Source organism: Podarcis vaucheri (assembly GCF_965113315.1).
Source record: "Podarcis vaucheri genome assembly, chromosome: 5".
Taxonomy (NCBI): Eukaryota; Metazoa; Chordata; class Lepidosauria; order Squamata; family Lacertidae; genus Podarcis; species Podarcis vaucheri.
The window spans coordinates 63,992,466-64,017,787 of record NC_138763.1 but is presented as its reverse complement, the minus strand read 5'-3'; the positions used below and the strand labels follow the sequence as shown (position 1 = coordinate 64,017,787).

General features: G+C 41.6%; 1 protein-coding gene across 1 annotated transcript in view; it reads right to left on the bottom strand.

Moving 5' to 3' along the window:
* The window catches only part of ADGRA1 (adhesion G protein-coupled receptor A1), a 322,886-nt gene that overhangs the window by 169,050 nt on the left and 128,514 nt on the right, over positions 1-25,322 (bottom strand). Inside the window, exons 7-8 of the mRNA XM_082225336.1 lie at positions 15,700-15,913; positions 447-611 (exon numbers count right to left, since the gene is read on the bottom strand). Of these exons, the coding sequence (XP_082081462.1) occupies positions 447-611; positions 15,700-15,913 (379 nt within the window). The remainder of the gene's footprint in view (positions 1-446; positions 612-15,699; positions 15,914-25,322) is intronic.

Below are 25,322 nucleotides of genomic sequence, written 5' to 3'. Positions count from 1 at the left end.
TTGGCATCCCAGACACCAAGGAGATGTGTCTTTCTTCCATTGTTGTGCTTCACATTTGGAACTACTTCACAAGACAGTCAATCAACGTTGTTTCTAAGCAGGGAAGCATGACAAGGGGCAGTATTTAACTACATTTTTAAGCACTAGTGCAAGGGGTTTACCCAAGTTCCTCCCCCCCCACACATCCCACATTATCCCCAAATTTGCTAGGAAAGGCACATTTGAACCTTCCAAACAGATAAAGTAGCCCAAGGGGCCATTAGAGCATTATCTGGCCTTAGGAAATTGCTGCCACTAACCCAGCACTACAGATTGAGAAACTTGTTTGGATACGAAAGACTACCCCGCTGTAGATATTTGATATGTACAGAATAGGCTTATTGAGGTTTTATACAAGAAAACCAAAGATCATTCATATATTTTTGAAATCAGAAGAAAAACCATACCTGAAATCTCCTTTATTGTTAACTATCCTTTCAGCAGGGCAATAAGGTGCAGCTGTTTCTAGTACAACGATTTCTACCTGCTTAGAGATGTTTCCATAGGAGTTGTTGACCATGCATTCCCACATTCCTGTTGCATCAAAATCAATGCTGGACAAAATAAGCTCACTACAAGAGAGTAAAAAAAGGAAAACAAATTATCAGCCTGACTTAAAAGGTATGCGACTCCAAAAACTCTCCATAGGACAGAGCTCTTTAGACCACAGTGATGTTTGTTTGGTTTACTTATTCAATTCTGCAGCCCTCCCTACACACTCAAAAGCTTTAGGACAGATACCTGTATTCTTAAACCTATTTATAAAAGTTTGTGACCAGTAACTGGGAGCATGGTACGGCTGCATTACTCACCTGACCTCCCTCTGGCTGAGTCATTGGTGGAGGTGGAGGGACAGGGTGAAGTGCTGGAAAGGTGCTCATGAACCATATTGACCTCCCTGGCATCACACCCCTCTTCCTCTCTGTCCCTGTAAGCAGCAGTGATTCAGCTGGAGGGAGGTCAGATGAGTCTCAACATGTCATCCGCTACTGTATGCAGCTGCTGCTAGAAGTATGTAACCATTCAAAGTGAAGCTCAGAGTGCCTTCCTGTTTCTACTGAATTCCAGCTGACCTTGGCTTCTGGTCCAGTTCTGTTGTGAACAGAATAAAAAAATATGCCACCCAATTCTGCTTAGAAAAAAACCCTGCTGTGTCCCTACAAACACTTCCCCACCCCCCAAGTGAACATGTTTTTTCTGAATTTGACCATTGATACAGATACTGACAACAATCCAACGTAAGCGCACTTAACAACTTCTAGATACAATGATCTTAATTTGTAACGCATGGTAGTTTTAAGATAACAAATATTTATATTCCCTGGTTTGTTTATAATTTGTTTTTGTTGCTACTGATGTAAGTCATTCTGTAACCCCAGGGTAAAGGTGGAATAGAAAAAATAATGAATAAATAAATTTCAGAATGTGGTCATGAGTTAAACAAATTAAGGTAGTTATTGATTTTAATGTGGTTTTGAAAAGCCATATGTGATTCACTTCAAGAAACATCTTACAGAAGTTCCTTTAATTTCTCTAAGCATGTTCATCTTTAACTTTTATGCATCCTGTTATTGGGATGGCTCTATAGTTGTAGGACTTCCTTTCTTGCTGTCCTGATTTTTGTGCAAATCAAGAATTCAAAATGAAATTTTCACTAATAAATGATATGACAAATTCAACAACCAGCCTTCCACACAGTGCCGGATTTATGTATAAGCTAAACAAGCTATAGCTTAGGGCCCCACTCTCTTGGAGGCCCCCAAAAAAATTAAAGAAAAAAGAACACCTGGATGTACATTTCCAAAATGTACATTCCCAAAACAAATAAAATAAAACCTACATACAACAATAGGCTCCTATGATGTAAGTAACGGGCTCTGCCTGCTAGCCTGCTCCCTAAAGTATCACTCATTTGCTCATTTCTATATGTGCAAATGGCTTTAGATACCTATTAGGTCCATAAATTACCATATAGCATATATGCAACAAAAAAACAGTGACAATGTGTTGTTGACAAAGGACAGCTGGACATATAAAAGGGCCCATTACCTTCAGTAGCTTAGCGTCTCATCAAACCTAAATCCAGCCTTGCTTCCACACCATGTTTCCTTTTGGACACAATGGTGGTAGACAACTCGCACACTAGGCACTAATGGAACATTGCTTTGATCCTCCAGAGAAAGCATTCCGCAAAATTGTAGTAAATAGCCTTTGGCTGAAATGATTCTATAGTGTGAGCATACCTCATGAGAATTTAGTGTTATCTTTCCGCTGCAACTTTAAATATAGCTGAGTTTATTCTACTTAGTTGTGGCTCTGAGCTTACAAGGGTGGAAAATCCCAAATGCACTTTTAGAATGAATATCACTTATAGCTCTCTTAATGATGCATGATAGTATTTAACTCTTGCACAAAGCATCATTGTTACAGTACTTACAGGGACTAATTCATTAGAACTCTGGGTTTCAAAAAAGTGATACCTTTTTATGGCAGGAATTAACTGTATTAGTTTAATTAAGCAACAACGACAAGGTCTGTTATAAGATACCAGCATACAGATAGCAATAAACAGCATTTTCAAACTGCAGCCTGCCGGTTGCTTGTAACTGACAAAAATGTCAGCAAAAGGTATTCCCTTCCTATAAGAACTGGATTGCTGTAAAGGTTACAGAAGCTGGCTGTTGATATAGAAACCAGATATCTCAAATGACAGCGTTGCCATTCAAGTTATGTTGAACCATCAGGTCAGCCAACACCTTCCATTAAGGTAACACTGGGTGACCTTTATTTTTACGTTCTAATCTCTCAACTCAGTAGGCTGTTTGAATACAAAATTGCTTCTCTTCCCCTGCCCCCACACCCCACCCCGCTCAAAACGGACTGCACTTTCCTGGAGCTTACTATTTATAACATTTCCCCTAAAACAATAAATAAAAGCTTTCTCCAAGGCAAATAAGAGCAGGCACTTCAGTATTTATCTGCTGTGCAAGGTTTCTGCTTACTTGTGTGTGCATGCATGTGATCCTTGACCTGAAGTCTACAGTATTACAGTTCATTCTGCAACTTTAAGAAGGCAGTCGCTGCATCACAGTGCTGTTCTTTTTCCATTTTATAACATGCTCACAAATCAGGAATTTAGATAATAAATAACTACAGGCTACATTTTCAACCAGTATTACTATTATTTTGATAATGCCAAGCTCTATAGTGACCAGGGCCGTCTTAAGCATATCCAGCGCCATGGTGCAAAGATCTCTCCGGCGTCCCCTCCCTTCCCCAGAGTTGTTGACCTTTTCCCAAGCCTCTGTGGGGATCACTCTCCTCCCGCAGAGGCTTGGGAAGGAAGCTGCATGCCCGCCAGCCATATGGTTGATGGGGCGGAGCTGGCGGGCGTGCAGGGAAAGGGGAGGCCGCCGGCAAAGCCTCGCAACTCCCCCACTCGCCAGGGCGCCCCTGAGAGGCCAGCGCCCTGGCGCAATGCGCCAGTAACCCCAATAGGAAAGACGGCTCTGATAGTGACAAGCCACAATGGGGAAATAGAATAAAAAAGCATAATTTGCCACAACCCTAAAGAGGAATGGCTCAGAATTAAGGTTGGTACTGTTACGATATAGAAGCAATGCAGCTGTGAGCTGCTAGCTTGAAAACATCACATGATGGAATGTTGGGACTGTTTCGTGGGAAACAGAGGGACAGTCGATTCACAGTGCGAAGCACCGGAAATAGCTCAGAGTGTAATATGAGCTCTTCCTATTGTTCCTGTACAGGAAGTACAGGAAGTGTTTGTCACTCGACTGCTGGAGCTTGAAGAGAGCAGTCATGTTTTTTGTAACGCTGCAAAGACAGAAATAAAGGCATGTAAATACATTTCTGTCTATCTCTTTCCCCTGCCGGGGGGGCAAGAAAGAGTTCTCATGCTGAAAAGAATCGCCTATCGTGACCTAGCCTGGATCTTGCTGGGGAATGCAGACAGGGAGGTCAACAGGAGATCAAGCTGGGTGCCTGGAGAGTTGCCAGTTACTACTGATAAAGGCTTGAATTACGAAAACAATCCTGGGGGGCAGGATTGCAGGAGAGAGTGGTCTTGGGATAGCAGGGTGACAATCTGTTAGGTCCCTCCCTGGGACAAAATTCCTCACTTATGGCACACACACACCCGGCAGTTTTGGCATTTCACTGGGTCCTGATGCAGCCCACCCTAGCCCAGGGGTCATCAGCTGGCAGCTCCACGGATTCCTCTCACCCATCATTGTGATCCAACCAGCCCCTCTGATCCATCTCCTTGAATGACTCAGGACATCCATCTTGAATGTAACTACAGTGGTACCTCTAGTTACAAACTTAATTCGTTCCGGAGGTCCATTCTTAACCTGAAACTGTTCTTAACTAGAGGCGCGCTTTTGCTAATGGGGCCTCTTGCTGCCACTGTGCTGCCGGCACATGATTTCCGTTCTCATCCTGGAGCAAAGTTCTCAACTCGAGGTAACTCTTCCAGGTTAGCGGAGTTTGTAGCCTGAAGCGTTTGTAACCTGAGGTGTTTGTAACCCGAGGTACCACTGTAATGGGCAAAATTAGACCTGATGTGAAATACATCTTTGCTTTTATTTGCAGATTTTTAAAAATAAATGCAAACTGCATCAGCTGGGGGTGTCCAGTGGGGCAGTCCTGGGGGAAAATCCTTCTTTTGAAGGAAGCCTTTGCATTGGGCAATTCCTAGCTGATACAATTTGAATTTTTAAAAATCTGCACATTAAATGCAAATCTGCACTTAGTATCAGGTGCAGTTTGGCCCTAGGAATCTGCTTACATTATCTAAGCATATGAGAACATTACCCAAGCAATTTGGGATTACTCTCACAAATCAATACCTTTATCTTGAAGCTGTTTACAAGCACAGTGAATCCAAGGGTCTGGGATCAGTGCTAATGATTCCCATTAATGACTTGTGTTTCAAATTAGAAAGAGACAGTGATATGCACTGCCTACATTTTTCTATCAATATTATATCTAAATGGAGAAAACACTGGCACTTTCTATGTGTTCAGCCCCTGAGTCTTCAGCCAATTAAAATTAGCGGCTACTCACACAGATACAAACATACTTTTTATAAAACAAAAAAACAAGATTATTTTTAACACTTGCACTGGGGGAAAAGACCCTGTCTGCAATATCTCTTGTTAATTTTGACATTTTTCCTCACTTAGCCTTCATTGAACCCTGACTGTAGTACAGAAAGAAGTTAAGTGTAAAGGACCATGGATATTGACTGTTGTAGGAACCATCTGGCTGTGGCAAAAGATGGTAATTAATTTATACTCGTCAAGGTATCCTAGGGGCAGTAGTTACTTTAGTGAACATCTTTACTTACTTAGCATCTGGATATGACAAGTGATGAACAGATCCTGGTCTCCCTAGAAACCCTGTAACAACTGAATTTAGTGCAGAAGCAAAAGTTCTTAAAAGAGAATTTAAAAGAGAACCTTTGCCTCTCTTTGCTGTTCTAACTTCTCATATTCAGCATGCTCTCTTTCTCTTTATGGCTTCTTCAGGAAAGCACCAAGCTTCCTTCCTCTCTCAGGTAACCTATGAGACTCTGGCCTTTATTGAGTATTCATTCTGATTTGTTGTCAAGAGATTATACAATTACCATTGATGCTTGTAGGGTGCTTGCACGTCTTCCTATCAAATATTAATTCATCCATCCATCCCACTTTTCAGTGCACTTCCCTGCCTCTTTCCTAACGGCAACAAGTCTTTTTAAAAGTGGATTTGTTGCACCAGGGTGACAGAGTCCTTTAATCCACTTTATTTGAACACCTATGCACTTGAATCAGAGTACTTTCGCAATCAAACTTTCTTTCTAGGGAACTCTCTGAACTGTAGCTTTGTGAGGGAAATAGGGGTCCTTCTAACTACTCCCAGCACTCTTTACAAACTACAGGCCATAAAACTTCCCAAGTGGTGGACTGGTGGATCCACCCATTTGATCTATGCCATGGAGATATCTTTTAGGTTTGGCCCTAAAGGAGTGATCAGCCAGCAATCAGGCTAGTCTGATTCAGGATACATACTTAACGCCTAGGCTCAATGTCTATTTACATCTGTAATAATAATAATAATTTATTATTTATACCCTGCCCATCTGGCTGGGTCCCCCCAGCCACTCTGGACAGCTTCCAACAAAACACTAAAATACAATAACCTATTAAACATTAAAAGCTTCCCTAAACAGGGCTGCTTTTAGAGGTCTTCTAAAAGTTTGGTAGTTATTTTTCTCTTTGACATCTTGTGGGAGGGCGTTCCACAGGGTGGGCACCACTACCGAGAAGGCCCTCTTCCTGGTTCCCTGTAACTTGGCTTCTCGCAGCGAGGGAACCGCCAGAAGGCTCTCGGCGCTGGACCTCAGTGTCCGGGCAGAACGATGGAGGTAGAGGCGCTCCTTCAGGTATACTGGACTAAACAATAAAGATGTGACCCTTTTAATTCCAAAGTGTTGTTCTGTCATTATTGGTACTCTCACATCACCTGCCCATCCCCCAGTGGGCTTGCAAAGTGTTCCATAATATACAGTGGGAATTAATTTAGGGAAAGTCATTATAATGTTCTACTGTAGCCCTAAGCACTGGCCATTGTCCAATGTAGAAACTCAGCATAGAGAAAATAACTAATCTGGGGCATGGCATTTTCATTTAGAATATGCACTTTCATCACTACAACTATGCATAACTAATTAACCAGACCTGAGGTTAGCCTTGTTATTAGTGGAGCTATTCCCTTTATTGTCTTGCAATAATATTTTTGCAATGTGTCTGTTGCATGCTGATGGCCATTTAAATGTCAGAAAGAAAAGTGACCGAGAAATAAAGGCTACAGGAATGCATTCCAATTGTCATTTCCCTGAGAAAGGTTCTCAGAATCTGACCTAATTTCCTGTATGTATCTGGAAGACTCTATCTCAGTTCTGGCAGAGAAAGGAAAACAAATTACTGGGACATGAAGACTGTTTACTTAAAAAACCCAGAAAAAAAACCCACCCACAATTTAGGTAAAAAGTCTGTAATGCCTATATCTAATCCAAGCCACCATCCATTATTAATATGAACAAAGACTTTCAAAAGTGAGGGTGGTCCCCAGAGCATACTGCTGCGCAAAATAAGGACCAAAGGTTAAGACATGCAAAATCAAGAGAGAATGTGCAAATCTAGCTCTTTAAAATCAACTAAAAATGGGTATCTTAGCAACACAGGAAGCTATGTTATACTGAGTCAGACCACTGGGTTCATTTAGCTCAGCACTGTCTATACAGTGGTACCTCGGGTTACATACGCTTCAGGTTACATATGCTTCAGGTTACAGACTCCACTAACCCAGAAATATTACCTCGGGTTAAGAACTTTGCTTCAGGATGAGAACAGAAACCGTGCAGCGGCGGCACGGCAGCAGTAGGAGGCCCCATTAGCTAAAGTGGTGCTTCAGGTTAAAAACAGTTTCAGGTTAAGTACGGACCTCCGGAACGAATTAAGTACTTAACCCGAGGTACCACTGTATATGGGTTTCTCAAACAACTCCCATCATCCCTAGCTAGCACAACCAGTTGTCAGGGATGATGGGAATTGTAGTCCAAAAAAAGCTGGAGACCCAAGTTTGGGAAGCCCTGGGTTTGGCAGCAAATCTAGAGATACAGGAGACTGAAGCTGGGACCTTCGGCATGCAAATTCTGTCAGGATGTTGATTCCAAGGGGAATGCCCACATAGCTGGGCTATTTACATATAGAGAAGTAGCTCCCACAGGGGAAGAGGAACATTAAAAAGGCCACAAAGAAACTCATTTATCCACGGAATGATTTTCCTTACGGTATGAACAGATCCTTAAATGAAAACCTGTTAGCAGCAAGCAGAAAACAAATTAAATTAAAGCTTATATGGGGCTTCTACAGATTCTTGGATATACAAACAAATGTTTGCCAGCTGTGATTTATCAGAACTAAGTTAAATGCAAGTACAATTGCATGATTTTCTTTCTCTGGGTGATAAGTAGAAAATACACAAAACTCATCTTCCTGTATCATGGTGAATAAAGGTCAGATTACAGTATAATAAGCTACTGTTGCTTTTGCCTAATCTAATCACTTTTGCCTGATACATAAAAAAGCAGGTAGGTTTTCATACAGTATTTGAGATGCTGCATGGGTAATGTTTTACACCATTCCATAAGGCAAGCCTTTGTGTTGTTTTACTCACTACCAGTGGCATGGGGAGGGGGAGGCACAGGGGCAGTTGCCCTAGGTGCAAAATTGTTAGGGGTGCAAAACTTCAACACCTGGTGCTGCTTCTGGGCTTGGTTGAAAACAGATTCTCCAAGCGAGCCAGGAAGTGGCCTCTCCAGACAACAGAACAAATCTTTTCTTATCACTGTGGTTGCAATCTCCTGGGTGACACAGAAACCGCTAGGCAGTTTAATGCGCATGCTTACTCTGTCCATTTTCCTCCTTCTCACCACCACCCTCATTGTGGGCCCGGCCACTGGAAATCCATGCTACACCACTGCTCACTACATATGCTGAGACACACACACACACACACTACTGTTGAGTGTTGCAAACTTCTTTGGAGGGTATTTTAGAGCCGGGTGTGTGTGTGTGGAGAATGCCTGAATCTCATGGGGAGTCACTGCTCCACATTAGTGGATTAGTGTGATAACACAGCTGCTGCACAGAGCAGGTTAGTTATCCAAATAAATTATAATGGCTTTCGGTCAGTGGTGCACATGCAAAGCATCCCAACTCACCCAAAATTTGGTCCTTATACTTTCTTTGTTAGACACTGCTCCCCCAGAATCCTTCAACAGTTCTTAAAAAACAAATTTAAGAGCAGCCTGTAGATTTAGCAGGTAAAGGTAAAGGGACCCCTGACCATTAGGTCCAGTCGTGGCCGACTCTGGGGTTGCGGCGCTCATCTCACTTTATTGGCCGAGGGAGCTGGCGTACAGCTTCCGGGTCATGTGGCCAGCATGACTAAGCCGCTTCTGGCGAACCAGAGCAGCGCATGGAAACGCCGTTTACCTTCCCGCCGGAGCGGTACCTATTTATCTACTTGCACTTTGACGTGCTTTCGAACTGCTAGGTTGGCAGGAGCAGCGACCGAGCAATGGGAGTTCACCCCGTCGCAGGGATTTGAACCGCTGACCTTCTGATCGGCAAGTCCTAGGCTCTGTGGTTTAACCCACAGCGCCACCCGCGTCCTGATGTAATGTTTATTACATCGTAATAAACATTTATTATAATGTTTATTACGTAATGTTTATTAAGCTGCAAATGCTGCTTTATTTCCATTTTCAACTGCTCCAACCAAAAGCTAATTTAAACATTTGTATTTTCACCCTATGCCCCACAAGACACTATAGCGCCAGCAGTTTTTGCTTTAATCTAAGTCACATGCGAGCACATTTTGCATCGGTATACTCCCTCCCCCCATCTGTTGTGCTAAGTGGGACAACTGAACTTTTCCTTAGCTAGTTTCACAACTGTCCTCCTCCAAGTATTTACAAATTCTATTCAACAAGCCTTCTGCATTCAGGGTTGTCATTGGCCACAAATCAATATTTGTATCACACAAAATAAGATCTGGCTTTGGGGATGCTTGAACTATTTGCACTGGCCACTTTCCATTCATTTACGAAGTTTCAGCAGCCTGCCAAGGAAAGCCTATTCTGTTAGACATGTCGCTCTTGGCTGAACTTTGATCACTAATTCTAGAAATGCCAGTTGTTTTAATTCTTTATTGGACTGTATTGTTTGACATTTTTTCTCTTGCCGGAAGACAAAATGTGTAAAACACGACTTTCATGTAACTTTAGGTGCGCATCATGGTTTCTCCATTTCTCAAATCCCTACAAAGGGCTATCATCTCTGCTACACAATATATTGTCAGTTTTGTTGACAGCCTGACAGTACAAAGCTTGTATATTCTGTGTAAACTCTAGCTCGCCTTTCATATTATAATCCATGGTTGGAAACGTGTTACAAAAATATAAGGTGGTTAACCTTTTTAATGTTTATTAGAATTATGGTGCCTTGGCTGAGTAGCTCCAGTAGCTGGAAATGGCTGGAAAAAGCGCTGTATTTCCCCCCTACTGAAAGAACAACAGAAAAATTCATTGCGCCTGAGAAACCTATGTATCAGTATATACATATAATACCACGCAGCCATTTGCAACAACATGACTTTGGCGAGGTCTTGTTATCTTTGATGAAGAGTGCTCTGATCACAGTTCTTATTACAGTTTCATATCACTGGGAAGCCTGCATCATTTATTCATATAGCTGTGTTGGACATGGAGTCAGCCTTGGAGCATGGAGCTATAAAAATAAGCTGTCATTCTTCAGTGGCAGCAGCGTCATTTTCTCTCCCTCTCTCTCGCATACCTGACACACATCCTTTTTTCAGTTTAAACCTACAGTGAGATTAACTCAGAGGTGTTTTCTTTTTCTTTTTTTTAAAAAGCCCTACAGATTAAGACAGAGCAAACAAAATCCTCAACGATTCCTCTTTGCCTTTTGCAACACAGCTCTTCAGAGCACAATCTCATACAGAAGCTATGCTGTAACACCAACAGCCAGCCCTTTTAGCATGGAACATAGAACAAACCTTGGTTACTGATCATAGTTAAAAAGGAGGGACCTTAACCCCAAGTCTAGGCAGCGGCGGAGCTAGCCGCTCTGACACCCGGGGTGGCACACATACCGTGCACCTGGGGGCAGGGCAATCCACCCAGGGGGTGGGGCGATCATACCCAGGGGGTGCAATCCAGCGCTGCCACAATCACACCGAGGGTGCCATCTGGCGCGGCGGGTATCGCGCCAGGGGTGCCATCCAGTATGCCCGCAATCTTGCCGGAGGGTGCCATCTGACATGGCCATGATCGTGCTGGGGGTCCCATGTGGGCTGGGGCAACAGCACAACGGCACCCCCTGTGACTCCCAAACATACCCTGATCCCAGGGAGCTGCACCTGTGCGGCTCGTCCTCTCCCCTGCCTGCCTCCTCCAGCTGGGAGTGCAGGGAAATGGCACGGGCAGCACAGCAAATGTCACCCCCCCCGTCAAGCTGGCACCTGGGGCAAGACGCACCCACCACACCCACCTTGCCTCACCTCTGAGTCTAGGTTCAGATGGCACACAAAATTTGACTCATGCTGTGCCTCAAGGTCCTCCTGAGGCGCCAGCATGTTTGTGCATAGGCCATAGTTTGACTTACTGTGACATGTTAACCAGGCCAGTGTCTGGATAATACAGAAGCTTGCCATCTTGCTCCTTGTTGTGGTACTCTATTTTGAAAGTCTATATTCTCCCTCAACTACATTTCTTTTCCAGCTGCTTGCCGGGGTTTCCTGCTGCACTTTATTTAATCGTCTTCACGCACTTCCCTTTTATCTCATAAGTTTATGCCATCTATACATTTGGTGTCAACAATTTCCATTTTCTTTTTCATCAGACCTAATAAAGTGAAAAGCAGTGTAAGGCTAAATTGTGACCAAAAAAAAAAAATCATCTAAAATGTGTGGCCAACTAGGAAGATCATTAAAATATAAAAACATAATAAAACGTAAACATTAAAGAAAACCTTCCCTATACAGGACTGGCTTCAGACGGCTCGGGGGTCTGATAACCTCATACCCTCCAACATTTATCCAGTATGGTGTAGTGGTTAAGAGCGGTAGTCTCGTTATCTGGGGAACCGGGTTCGCGTCTCCGCTCCTCCACATGCAGCTGCTGGGTGACCTTGGGCCAGTCACACTTCTTTGAAGTCTCTCAGCCCCACTCACCTCACAGAGTGTTTGTTGTGGGGGAGGAAGGGAAAGGAGAATGTTAGCCGCTTTGAGACTCCTTAAAAGGGAGTGAAAGGCGGGATATCAAATCCAAACTCTTCTTCTTCTTCTTCTTCTTCTTCTTCTTCTTCTTCTTCAATGAACATTACCTGGCATTGAGAATATTGTAATGCCAGTGACAGATATGACCTGGGGCAGGGGAATTCAGAGTGCCATGACAAAAAAGGTCCTCTCTTTTGTATTACTAATTGTTACTGTTGATGATGATTTATTACAAAAACAGATTCCTTTCAAGCCTCACATTTAAGTACCGTATTTTTTGCTCTAAAGGACGCACTTTTTCCCCTCCAAAAATTAAGGGGAAATGTGTGTGCATCCTATGGAGCGAATGCAGGTTCCTTGGCTTCAGTGATAGCAATGCAAAGCCTCTGAAGCGCAGAGGGAGCGCTCCCTCCACGCTTCGGAGGCTTCGCGTTGCTTTCGCTGAAGACTGGAGAGCGAGAGGGGTCTATGCACACCGACCCCTCTCGCTCCCCAGGCTTCAGGGATAACTGCCTGAAGCCTTCGGAGCGCAGCGCGAGTTCCCACTGTGCTCCGCAGGCTTCAGGTTCCTTTTGCTGAAGCCAGGAGAGCAAGACTCTCCTGGCTTCAGCAAAGAGGGAGAGCTGCGCAGCGCCCCTTCAGTGAAGCAGGAGCAGAAATGGAAGGGGCTCCGTTTCTCCTGCCACTTCGCTGAAGGGGCACTGAGCAGAGAGGGGGAGAATTTTTTTTCTTGTTCTCCCATTCTATAACAAGGTGTGTCCTATGGTCCGGTGCATCCTATAGAGTGAAAAATACGGTAATTGAGAGGCATCTTGATAAAAAGTTGTCACACTTGACATAGATTCTCTTTGTTATTATGTGAAACCCAATTCAGCCAACTTTATTGGTGTGCCTCACAATACACTATTAAATTTGGGATAGCTAATCCTTCTGTTTGGGTTGGGGCCTTCTCCTTTGTGAATACAAACCATGCTTCCGAAAAAAGGGAATAGCTGGAGAAGGGCCACTAAAAAAGAAGCGGGCAGGCTGGTATGGCCTAGCCACACACTTTCCATAATCTTCAAAGACATAAAGGAATTTGACAATACGAGGTAAACATTTGCTCAGGGTAATGAGCTGAACTCAGCTCCCGGGAGCATATTTTTCAGATGCACAAATTATTTTCAAATGCTATAGGAAATATGTGGTTGGCTCATGGTAGAAATATACCATTTCAATGACTGGTAGGGAACAAGTTTCTTAACTTATATATTAAAGTATACATATGACCATGGAAACGATATGTCAGAGTAACTTTGAAAAGTTCAAATAATATTATTATTGGCCAATACCTGAAAAATTGAAGTAAGAACTAATTGAAAGCATATTCTCAAGTGTCCCATATGGAAACATTTGTTGCCAAGAAAAATGTCATGAGGCAGAGTCTCACTTTATAAATTAGTTTCATTAGCACAGTACAAAAAATGTTTAGGCTGTCATTTATTTTCAATTATGTCTTAACAGAAAGCTAGTAATGTGGCTGAATATCTTATATTTACAAAGGAAAGACAATAAAACTGGAATGTCTATAAATGATAATTATGTTGAGCTGGAAATACATATCCAGAACAATCAGGATATATGGACACTTTTAGTCATTCTCTTTACAAATTTCAGAAAGTAGCTTTGGAAAGACTAGTATCTGCACTAAAGTATAGTATCTGCACTAATAGGCAACACATACAGTTAAACACAGGGGGTGGAAGACTGCCCCTGTTTCTATGACAACACTCACAGTAACAGTTGCACACACATTAATTTGATTTTATATGTGGAGCTATACTTGAGGCTGAGCCAAAATGGCCCTCCATTTTCAGCAGCCCTTTCTAAAGCTTTCTACAGTTCTTCTGGGAACCTTGCAAACAGCTACAAAATGCTGTCCCACCAATTTTACTGGCTCCCTATCCCTGACCCCATATGATAGATATTTTTGCAAGGGCCACAAATATTCAAAAGTGTTAACTATGCAAAGTGTGTTGGCTTTCAAAAATACAATTAGTAAAATATTCAAAAGTAATGCTAGGTCATGATATATGGGCTACATTCTGTTAACTTCATGGGTATAGAAAGTGGGAGGAGAAGTGTTATAAAATCAAGGCAGATTAGATCATATTAATCAGACATTTAGTTTTATGGTGGGTTGCAAAGAAAGTCTGCAGTTGCAGAAATGAGAGGGCAGGGCAGTATCTACCCAGTAATTTAAGCAGCAGGTGTTTGATAGAACTAATTAAACCATCAGCCCCGTGTTGCACATATTGATTTTTATGTTGTGAATCAGTTTCAACCTTCCCATATTCAACATGCTGCCTCTTTTTTGATCTTTCTAAACATTCGCCACAAGGCAATTTTGTATACTGTAAAACAATTTTTTTGCATAGCAAAGGTTGAAAAGCAGCAGTATAGCTCATCATTCCAGTCTCCTACTGGTAAAAAAATGAACTAGATGATGTCAGTTGTTCCTCGATATAAAGTAAACACACACAAATTACAGCAACCTGGCAGGGCATCGTAGTTCTGAGACTGTACGGTCCAATATAAAAAAAAATTCATGAAGCATGATTCAGGTTCTTAATACACTTGCATTGGTTTGCTGCCAAATGCATGCGGCTTTGAGAATTGTTCTGTCTAGGTATTCCTGGCAGGTGCAACAGCAGGACCCTTCTGAAAAAAATCTCACGGTGGCACAGATTCTCAGCAAGAGTGTTTGAAAATAAATAAATAAATCCAAGACATTAAACAACGAAGTTGCGTTTTTAAGAAGAAAAAGCTTGTTCTAGTAAAATGATACTAATGAATAAATGGTTGACATAGAAAGAAACTGATGTTAATCAGTGTGAACACTTTTCCCCTCTGTGTTACAGAGTGAAAGAGAGAGAGAGACTGGAGAATTCATAAACAGCCTTTAAATATTACTCCACCTGATCATTAACAGAAAGTGGTGGGAGAGGGAGCATCCATTGCGAGGTAGTTTGTAGCAGCTAGCCATTTTCCATGAGGGGAAAATATGTCAACACCACAATCCTATACATATCTGCTCAGAGGTAAGTACTATCATGAATATAATACATAACCAATGAGAAACTTTTTATCAACAGAATCACCTATAATTCTAGTTTAGACACCTCCAAAGGGCTATGAAAAACCAATGCATGTTCCAGGGAAATGTCTGCCCTTTAGCATTGTTGAAATTAAATGGAAAGTTTCGGTAGACATTTGATGGACGAGGCTGCAGAGCTGGAATTCATCAGCAAAAGAAACGAGTATTTCAGGGATCATTCTGAGAAGAAGTTACTCTCTTTACTCATCGTATGTCTCCTAAAGCACTTGGGAGTATTAAAATACCTTTATGTCATCTGCCAAACACCTCTCCCGAATGTACCACACAGGTTCCACTGGCTTACAGCTTAACCAAATGAAATGGGGGGGGGGGGAATCTAACATCTGACAGTTAGGCTCCAGATTGAATCTGGAGAAGTGTGAGCATCTCAGAAAGATGGAAATCTACCTGGCAGCCAGGAAAGACCAAAAGAAAAACCCAAACTAGTCACCATCATTCACCACACTGCTAAAATCATACTGTATGTTTCCCCTGACCCAGTGCCTTCCAGAAGTTGTTGAATCGTAACGCCTATCATCCCTGACCATTGGGCCATGCTGACTGGGGCTGATGGAAATTGTAGCCCTATATATAATTGAAGTGTACCAGGTTGGGAAAAGCTGTTCTAAATAATACCAAAGATGGGAATATATTACCGTGTGATTAAACAGCAGTCATGCGTTATGCTGTCCTCCACAAACACGCCACTTTCGTCATCCGTTTCAACTAGGCGTCCATCGTGGTACCAATGCACTTGTGTAGTATTATCGAGGTATGTTGCTGTACACTGAAATGGTAAGCGGTCGCCATGAAAAACCACTTGTCTCTGGGATGGTATCAGTTCAAATAGAGGCAGCTCCAGCGGTCCAGCTGTAGGTGAGAGTATAAAGGAAACAATTCGTTTATTGCTTTGTTAGGGATGAGGAGAGGAGAGGAGCAGAACTAGAGTCAGCAAAAACAATAATGGACAAGTACATCTTTGCAGTGCAATTCTACACATGTCTATTCAGCAGTAAGTCCCTTTGAATTTAATGGGGTTTACTTCCAGCTAAATGGGTACAGGATCGTGCCCATCATTTCTTGTCACTAGAATGAAAATACCAAGTTTGTTTTTTAAAGACACAGGGTATATCTTCCACAGATGCAATTACTGTGTGCCCCATGTCAAGAAGAGGGCTCACAAACATAGTTGCCATGTGGTCAGCAATGTCTATAAATCTCCATATGGCAGGGATCTGTGAACTAGATGAGTAGTACCAAGTGGCAGACCTTACACTTCCTAGTAAATTCTGTATGTGCTGCTGAGAAATTTGAAGAAGCTCTTTTCCATCCTTGAACAATAAGGTTTGCTGAAACAAAACACATGCCCATAAGCTACACACACATTCCATCACATTGTCAGTTTGGCAGTTTTCCCTTCATTCTGTAAACTAATCCAAGACAATTATACTATGATTGGTAAAACACTGCAGAAGGTAAAATGTTTGTGCTGAGAGTTATGATTATGAGGGGGAAACACGTTACACTCACGTGATCACGTCAACCCACCTGTGATTAACACACTGCTGATTTCAATGTAACGTTAGGTTAATGTGCAATCTTTTTGCAAAAGGTCCAATAAATGGAAAGACCTTGTCTCTCCCTCTGTTCTACTTTCTCTCCCTTTCCTTCTTATTGCCTAGGCTGAGCACAGCTGCCACAGTATTAGAAGCTAATGCACACAGCATTATATTTTCAAGGAAGAAAGAAAGCACTTTCAGCTCAAGGGTCAAATACTGTGACTCGTACTAAGCAGTAATTTTATTCCACATTTAGCTGCACTGATTGTAATAAATCTACAAACAACACAGCAGTGCTGATTTAGATAGAATGGCTAAGTCTCAAGCTCTGCATTTTTAATTTTGTGAGGATAATGATAACATTTATTCACTTGGTTGTACCTTTCAACGGGTACATATTTTTATCCTCAGGTCTTCTGCTTATAAAGGAAATGGTTTAGTGCTTCCAGTTCAGCATAAAGTGGAAGCACCTTTGCATCTTTTCAGAGTTAGAGGAATTCTTCTCTAATTAAATGATAAATAAATAAATGTATATCAGCCTATTAACACTTAACAGGCACAAGTCAATTGTTGAAAGTAATGAACATGATCAATGCATATGTTTTTCTAGTATTTTCACATATTTATAATAAACTGATCGCCAAATGTATTTGGCTATGTTGACATCTCTTGACAAACAGAGAGGCAACATTGTCTATAGTCTATTATTTATTTATTTATTTATTTATTTATTTATTCATTCATTCATTCATTCATTCTTTTCTAGAAGGCGTGTTGAACTATCAATATAGCAAAAGTTAATACTATAGCTCAGAGGTTTTCAATCTTTTTGGGTCCACGGCTCTCTTGACCAACTACATTTTTTCTGTGGCACCCCTGTGGGTCTCAGAAGCGCAGTTCTGTCACCCCTTGCCTGCAGAGTCAGCAGCCCCTTACCCTTTTCAAACACCCTCCCTTGTGGAGCGTTCTTAAACTCTCCCCTCTCCTTGGGAGTCCTCTGGACAGCCACTGGTCTCTGAGCTGCCCTCCCTGCCCCAAAGAGAGGTGTCTCCTCCCACTGCTCCACCAGGGGCCTGGGAAACACCCCCTGGCCAGCCCCAGAGGCACCATTCGCCTGGGGAGCTTGTAGTCAGGGCTGCTGCAACAGCCACGCAAGCCTTTAGGAGGCAGAGAGGCAAGAGGGCATTAGAGGAAGGGAGGGAAGGAAAGAGGGACAGAGGCCAGTGTTGCCCGTGGCACCCCATACCATCTTTCAAGGCACTCCAGGGTGCCATTGCACACTGGTTGAAAATCACTATACTAGCTTATGCTGAATACCTTAATCATGCACTAAAAATCACATTTCCTGTTTTGAGGGAGATTTACAAATGCCCAGAATTGTTTATACCCCACCCATCTGGCTGGGTTTCCCCAGCCACTCTGAACAAGCTAAAGGAGATGGCATTTTCCATTGCAGCAACCAGGCTATGAAACTCCCTATCCCTGTGACACTGAGAACTTATTGACACTTCCCCTTGTTCTGCTGCTTTCCCCCAGGGAAAACCACTCTTTAGTGCTCAATCAGAGCAAACAGCAATTTGGATTCTTCCCAGATGGACATTTGTTCCACTCTATTGCTGAAGAGCAGCTTTTCCCTTGGAAAGAAGCGGAGCAAGGGGGAAACCACGCAGACCCATGCCTAGAAAGTGTGGGTCAAATGGAAAATTGTTTGGAGCCGTGCTTTTTAGGCACGGCACAAGGTGAAGTGTGAAAGAGCCCTGAGATGACATTTACAGTGCAACCATAAGCATATCTACTCAGAAGAAAGATTTATTTAATTCAACTGAATTTATTTCCAAGTGAGTTGGGTTCAGCCTGCGGACTTAGACATCAAGCAGAAACCTTATGTTTTGACAGGTCCATGATTTTGTTTACTTCCAGGCTGTTTTAAAGAAGGATTTAAGCAGCAATGTTGATTTTATTATATTTTAATACCTGATGTTTTAAATTTGGTGATTTAAGCCACCATGAACATTTTCTGTAGAAATGTTTTAAGTAAATAAGTCATTATATTGTGGCTTGGAATACAGCAAACGAATGAAGTCAGTTTTACTGCCAAAACAATGTATTCGTTTCTCGGTTCCTGCTGAATACAACCAGTCCAAGTAGCCAGAAAGCCATATTCTTAACTATAGTGATGAAAATTGGCAAGGGATACAAAGTGTTGCTCAGTGGGAGCAGAAAAAATTGGACAGGCACTTTGTATCCGATCTCCAAAAACCCAGCTATAATTGACTTGAGTCCTAGAAATACCTTAGCAGAATGTGGAAATGAACGATAATGCTAGAATTAGGAAAAAAAACCAGAATTTGATATACGACACAGAAGTAAATAGCTTGCTTATAAGTTATTTGCAATGGATTGTATTGAATGTTAGTCATACTCTGAGCAGACTTAACATGCCCATCAGCAATGGGTCTACTCTGAGTAAAGGTTAGTTGGAGACGGTCCAATGAAACTCCCATAGCATGACACTAAGGCTGCAGTCTTACCTTCATTTACCGGGAAGTAAGCCCCACTGAATGCAACAGGACTTACTTCTGAGTAGAGACATGGCCAGAGACATGTAAAAGTGCATGCACATTCAGCTGTGTTTCACAATGCTGCTACAAATTAAGTAAAATTAATACATTTGTCAGAGCGACAGAAACAAGTAATCTGAGGGTTCAATCCAAGCCCTGAGGTCAACGGAGACCCTTTTCTGTGTGTCCTTGCAAGCTGAAATATGGTGGGTTGTCACAAGAGACTTCTTAAAAGTGGTCTTCTGTTTATGGAATGTCCTCTGCAGTGTGATTCATCTGGTGTCTACTTTAACACCAAGACGCCAGCCAAATACCATTTGACTTGCACAAGTATTAACCTCCATACTTTGAATCTTTGGTAGAACGGTATGCTTTACCATGATTTCATAGGATGACCAAATCATAGAATTGTAGAGTTGGAAAGGACCTCGAGGGTCCCAACCCCCTGCAATGTGCAGGGTTTGGCCTTGTGAAACTAGTTAGGGCTTGTGTTTGCCCTTATTTTTAGACTTCTCCAAATTAAAAATTGTTCTTAGCGTTAGTGTTACCATCTAAAATATCATTTTCGTATATTTTGCAACTTTAAACAGTTTTTGTCGCTTTTGTACCCAGAGAATATTTGCCATTGGGAGACTGCAATCTCTTTGTGATCTGTAATATAAACATCAACTCAGCCTCTGGCAGCAAAGCCTGGGCCTTCTCGTAGGCACCCCCTTTTCTCTGCACACCTCCATCTGTTTTCAATACTGCAAATGGCACGACAACTTTTCTCAAAATATGATGCTGTCATTTGGCATTAAGACATTTCCATAAGTCAGCTGGTGTGTTTCCCCGTACAGTATTTTCGCACCTGATATTGTGAAAGAATTATTAATTAAAACCGGGAAGAAGAGACCTGAGGATTCTATGAATTGGCAAATTGATGAGGAGCTGTAGTATCATGAAAAGCCTTTTTTATTCGGCTCCGTCATTGAATTTAATGTAGTACAGGCGTATGAGTCAGGGAACCCCCAGATATATGCAACACCCCTTGAGTTACTCTGTTTTCTAAGTGCAAAGCAATGATTCTTTACTATGGGAATCAGGAACAGAGTTTCTTCACAGGCTGGTCATTTTTTTTTTTTTTTTGTTCTTTCTGAAATCTAAGTTGCCCTAACATTCTGCTATAGCCAGCATTTTAGCCTCTAGTTCTGCACTTCTTAAAACTCAGCTTACAAATTGTACACAAACCTGTAGCCTAACAGCCCAGTTGTAGCTAAAAAAAAAGCCATTTCTAATGGGTAGAATCAGGAGTGGGCAGGCAAAGAGGAGGGAGAGTTTGCTTAATCCTTTCCCTGCTCATTCATTCATTTATTCAAGTTATTTATATCTTGCCTTTCCTCATATAGTTCAAGGCAGCTCATGAACATAATAAAACAAAAACAAAATAGCAATGTTCGAAAAGAACAATAAAGGCCAGCAATAAAACAATTTAAAAACATCATCCAAAAAGTACAATACACAGCCATGGGTAAAACACACAGAGAGACACAAAAATATCATAAAATTATTAAATATCACTTTGCTAAATCAAAACCCAGCCATCACTACTCAGATTTGTGTGTGTAGTTTGTGTTTTCAGATGCCAAGCTGCACAAATATGCCCAATATCTGGCCTTAAATTTTAAACCTAGCTCATCTGATAAGAGCCACATAACACAGGAATCAACTGCCCACTGAAAGTTCAGACATATTTAATTGTAGATATATACCTAAAGTATAGAAGTACAACTAAATTTTAGTACACAGCAGATAAATCATTTATAGAAGCAAATGAAGGGTTTTCTAATATCTATTCATGAAGGGGTGGGGAGAGAACCTTACCACATTGCTGCATTAGATTTGTAGCAGACTCTCTCTAGGGTGTACAAGTACTTTTTATAAACCATGACAGAATGGATGTCAAAAATGATTTAACATTTACTTGCCTGTTAGTCCCTTAATGCTAATAAAACACAATGCCATTCAAAATCATTTCCATTTGGCTGATTAGTGTAAGCTCTAAACAACATAGCGAAACGCAGCTTGAGCAAACCTCACACGTTCTCTTCCATTATAAATGCCTCAAAAACAAATGCACATGGTTTTGTTTATCGGCAGCTTCCTAGAGAGTGTACCATGTCAAGTGAATTTATTTGTAATAGATCAGCATCACATTGGAAAGATTAGCCCCTTTTCCTGAGACATTCCTGGAGGCCAAACAAGATCATTCATACACTAAACAACAGTCAGCTTGCCATGGAGAAATACATACTGTTATGTAGCTGTGGAAACATTTTGAGGAAGTAGAGTATCTTAAATAACCACGGACTGCTTATCTGCAAGTCATGTTGCTTGTTCCACCTTCTCTTCCAAATGGCTTTATTAGGCAGGAGGGATGTATTCTGAGGGTGCGAATGGTTTATATGGGGCAGGGGCACAGAGTAAAAAGCATCTAGGATGGGGCCCTGATCTGAACCATAAAAGGTAAAGGGACCCCTGACCATTAGGTCCAATTGCGGATGACTCTGGGGTTGCAGCGCTCATCTCGCTTTATTGGCCGAGGGAGCCAGCGTACAGTTTCTGGCTCATGTGGCCAGCATGACTAAGCCACTTCTGGCTAACCATAGCATGGAAATGCTGTTTACCTTCTCACCTATTTATCTACTTGCACTTTGACGTGCTTTCGAACTGCTAGGTTGGCAGGAGCAGGGACTGAGAAACGGGAGCTCACCCCGTCACAGGGATTCGAACCGCCGACCTGCTGATCAGCAAGCCCTAAGCTCTGTGGTTTAACTCACAGTGCCACCCGCACTGAACCATAGAGGGAAGCAAAATGTTAAAAGCTCCCACATCTCCCGCCATGGTTCCAACCTGAATTAGGACCCCAGAGTCTGCTCACTAATGATGATGGTGATGCAACTGGTCGCTGTGTGACTTGTATCATATCTCCATCTGTGTGACTCCATCTCTCCCTCTGTTATTTTCCCCAATGCAGAGACCCATCTATGTTGCCTATGTTAACTTTTTAAAGGCACCGGGTACATCAATGCTACAATATAAAGCAGCATCAGCAAGGCAAATTCTAAAAGCAGAGAACAGAATAAGGTAACATGAGAATGCTAATTCAATTAATTATCACCCTTATTCATAAATTATTTCCTTCAAAGGTGATTGCTTTAGAGTGCATGCGTATGTTCATGATGAATTCAGGTGCTCACTCATACGGAAGCAAGCTGTGTTACAAGCCAACAAACTACTAGAGCATGAAATACAACATCAATATTTTTATAAGCTTAACGAAGTAACTTGCCAAACTTCTATGGTTTAAACATCGCTAGATATGAAAAACATTTTAATTTATTTTGCTGTTGACATCGTTGGTCTTGGCTACAGTACTGGTGGACAGGCAATAGCCTGTGGGACTAGCACAAGACCAGAGATGATATAATGTAAATTGTCCTTTCCAGGTTCTCCAGATTAATGCCGAAAATCTAACTGCACTTTACAAGCAACACTAAAGTCAATGGAATGTACTTCTGAGTTTTAAAAATGTATTGTAAGGATGGCAAATGAACTAAGCATCTGTTTACGATTCATGCCAAACAAGGAATGAAAAGGCATTTCAGCATCATGTACGACAGCAGTCAAAATATGAACATATGGCTGGAGGCTGGAGATGATGCTACCTTTCCATTTCCAAAGCAACCTTCTGATCTTCTGAACTGTAATAGAATGTAATTTTTTTGTTTGGCAAAGAGTGACATAACACCATGCACTCCTTTTTTATTATTAAAAAAAAAGATTTTATGAAAGCTTTTTCATACTGCAATAAAATAAAAAAATCTAATCTAAGTAAGAACAAAAACAGAGAAAGAAAAAAGAAACCTCAAAGGTAGCTCTTAACCTTAGTCTCACACAGAAAGGGATGAACCCTCCCCAGCTCTCACCTGGGGGCTTTCCTTTCTTCTCAATAGTCTCTCACCCTGGAAGGTATTCTCTTCCCTGCCTGTCACTCAGGGTCCTTCCACCAACCAGCCACCACCTTAATGTGTGTGTACCCCCATTTTTATGGCACTTCAGTTCCCTATTAATTATATCTGAAGAGCTTAAAATGTGTTTGCTTCTTTTGAATATGCTTGGTTGTGGCTTGGGGGGTGAGGAAGAGAAGAGTGTTAGATGAATTATCTCCAACTTGACTTCAGCTTGTTTGGCCTGTAACTTTGCTTTTTAACGTTCCCACTGACGTCCGCAGGACTACTCCCTAAATTGGTCTTTGATAACATGATCGATTCTGTGTGGTGATCTCCTGGAGGTTCCTGCTCCCCTTGCTCTTCTTCTGTGGACTGAATCCTGACAAATTAACCTTGTTTTTAGGCTACATGTACATTAATGCAAACCACTGCTAACACAAAGTTCCCTCAGAACCATGGTTTGCAAATGTTTTCAAACCATGGTTTCACTCCACTGTTTTGATCACTTCCACTGGCTTGCATGTAATGCATTATAGCTAAACTGGCAAGGGAGGGGGATATCAGTCTGGATAACAAAGAGAGTATGGAGCTTGATTTGGACATCATGGTTTGCAGATACCCAAGTGTTATATTTGTGCTGGCTCACATTTTTTTGAGGTATTTCTTGTTTTTCAATGGCACCCCCCCCCCAACTATTTATAAATTCATGCACAACAATAAACCTGAACTTTTCTACATTAGAATTATCTCATCTTTTAAGACCATGTGCTTTTGCAAAGGAAAACCAGAGTTACTTCTTGTTAATCGCTTGATTTATTGTATTGCCAATGGGGCTTTCTATCTGAACCTGCTATGCCTGCAGAGTGTAGCATGTACTGCTGACAAACGTGTGAGTTAGAGTTCTAATATATGTATACAATCTCAGTGGGAGAAAAATATGCATGGCTAAACTCAGTGGAAATAAGCTGGAAGACACTAAAAGTAAAGAACCGATCCAGTAACAAAGCAGATTAAAAAAAATATGGGGGTAGGGACAAAGAAAACAAAAACGGACTGTATTTTTTAACAGAGATCTACTTACAAAGTGGTGTGTGTGTGTGCGCGCACACACACACACACGACATACACCAGAGGACAACTTATGTTTTGCAGTGCACTGCCTAGGATTCTCCACAGAAGGTTTGTAGAATGCTAGGATATATGAGAAATGCACTCAGTTGAACTGAAAAGTGATGCTAAATTCCAGTAACTAATAAAATGTTAGTCTTAACATCTTTTCTAGAATATTTATGATGCTGCGCCTGTGCGGTATCAAATGTACCAGCATTTATCAATTTGTTCTACAGCTACAAGCACACCTAAGCACATATCCCTATGGTTTGCTTCCATTAAAATAATGATCCCTCATTTTCTGCCAATTCCATAATACCAATGAGAAAGGGGGTTGCTTCCAAGTCATTTTAATAGCCACTTCCATCTTAATATTCTCCTGTCAGCCACACTGTCTTACACTATCACAAATTAAATGGCAACCTCCTTTTTTTAATCTTTCCTTTTAGTTTGAAAAATTGCCATACATAAATGCCAGCTCTTTCCCCCCATGAAATAATTTATTCCTCATGTACAGGGAAATGCAATCATTCTGTAGGCAATAATGTTTGTTTTTAAAATAAATGTATCTGATTTGAACACTCTAAATTCTGAAGGGTGGCAAAAGGAATTCCCATCTTTTGTGACCTTTTGAAATAGTTTATATTTATGGTTCTGAGTTAAGGCTGTTGTGTTACATTTGTGCCCTGCCCCAAGCTGAGGAGAAAAACGAGGAATAACTTCTCACACCTGATGTATCCTGTCCTTCACCTCCCCTCACCCCCACCCCAGATTTGACTTAAGATGTGAACTGGCAATCTGAGACTTCAGCCATAGTCAACCACAATGTTTTACACAACAGATGAAGTTTTACACAACAGGTGAAGTCAGACTGAAGCCTGGTTCACATGTAACACTAAGTTAAACCATGGCTAAATGTGATTGAGAGAGCTGTAGTCAGAGCAAAACTGCAACCACTTCACTCATTCCCCAGTGCTGTTGTACCATCCAAAGATAAACCATGGCTTAGCATTATGCTCAAATTGGGATGATGATGATAATTTTTGGTGACAGCAGT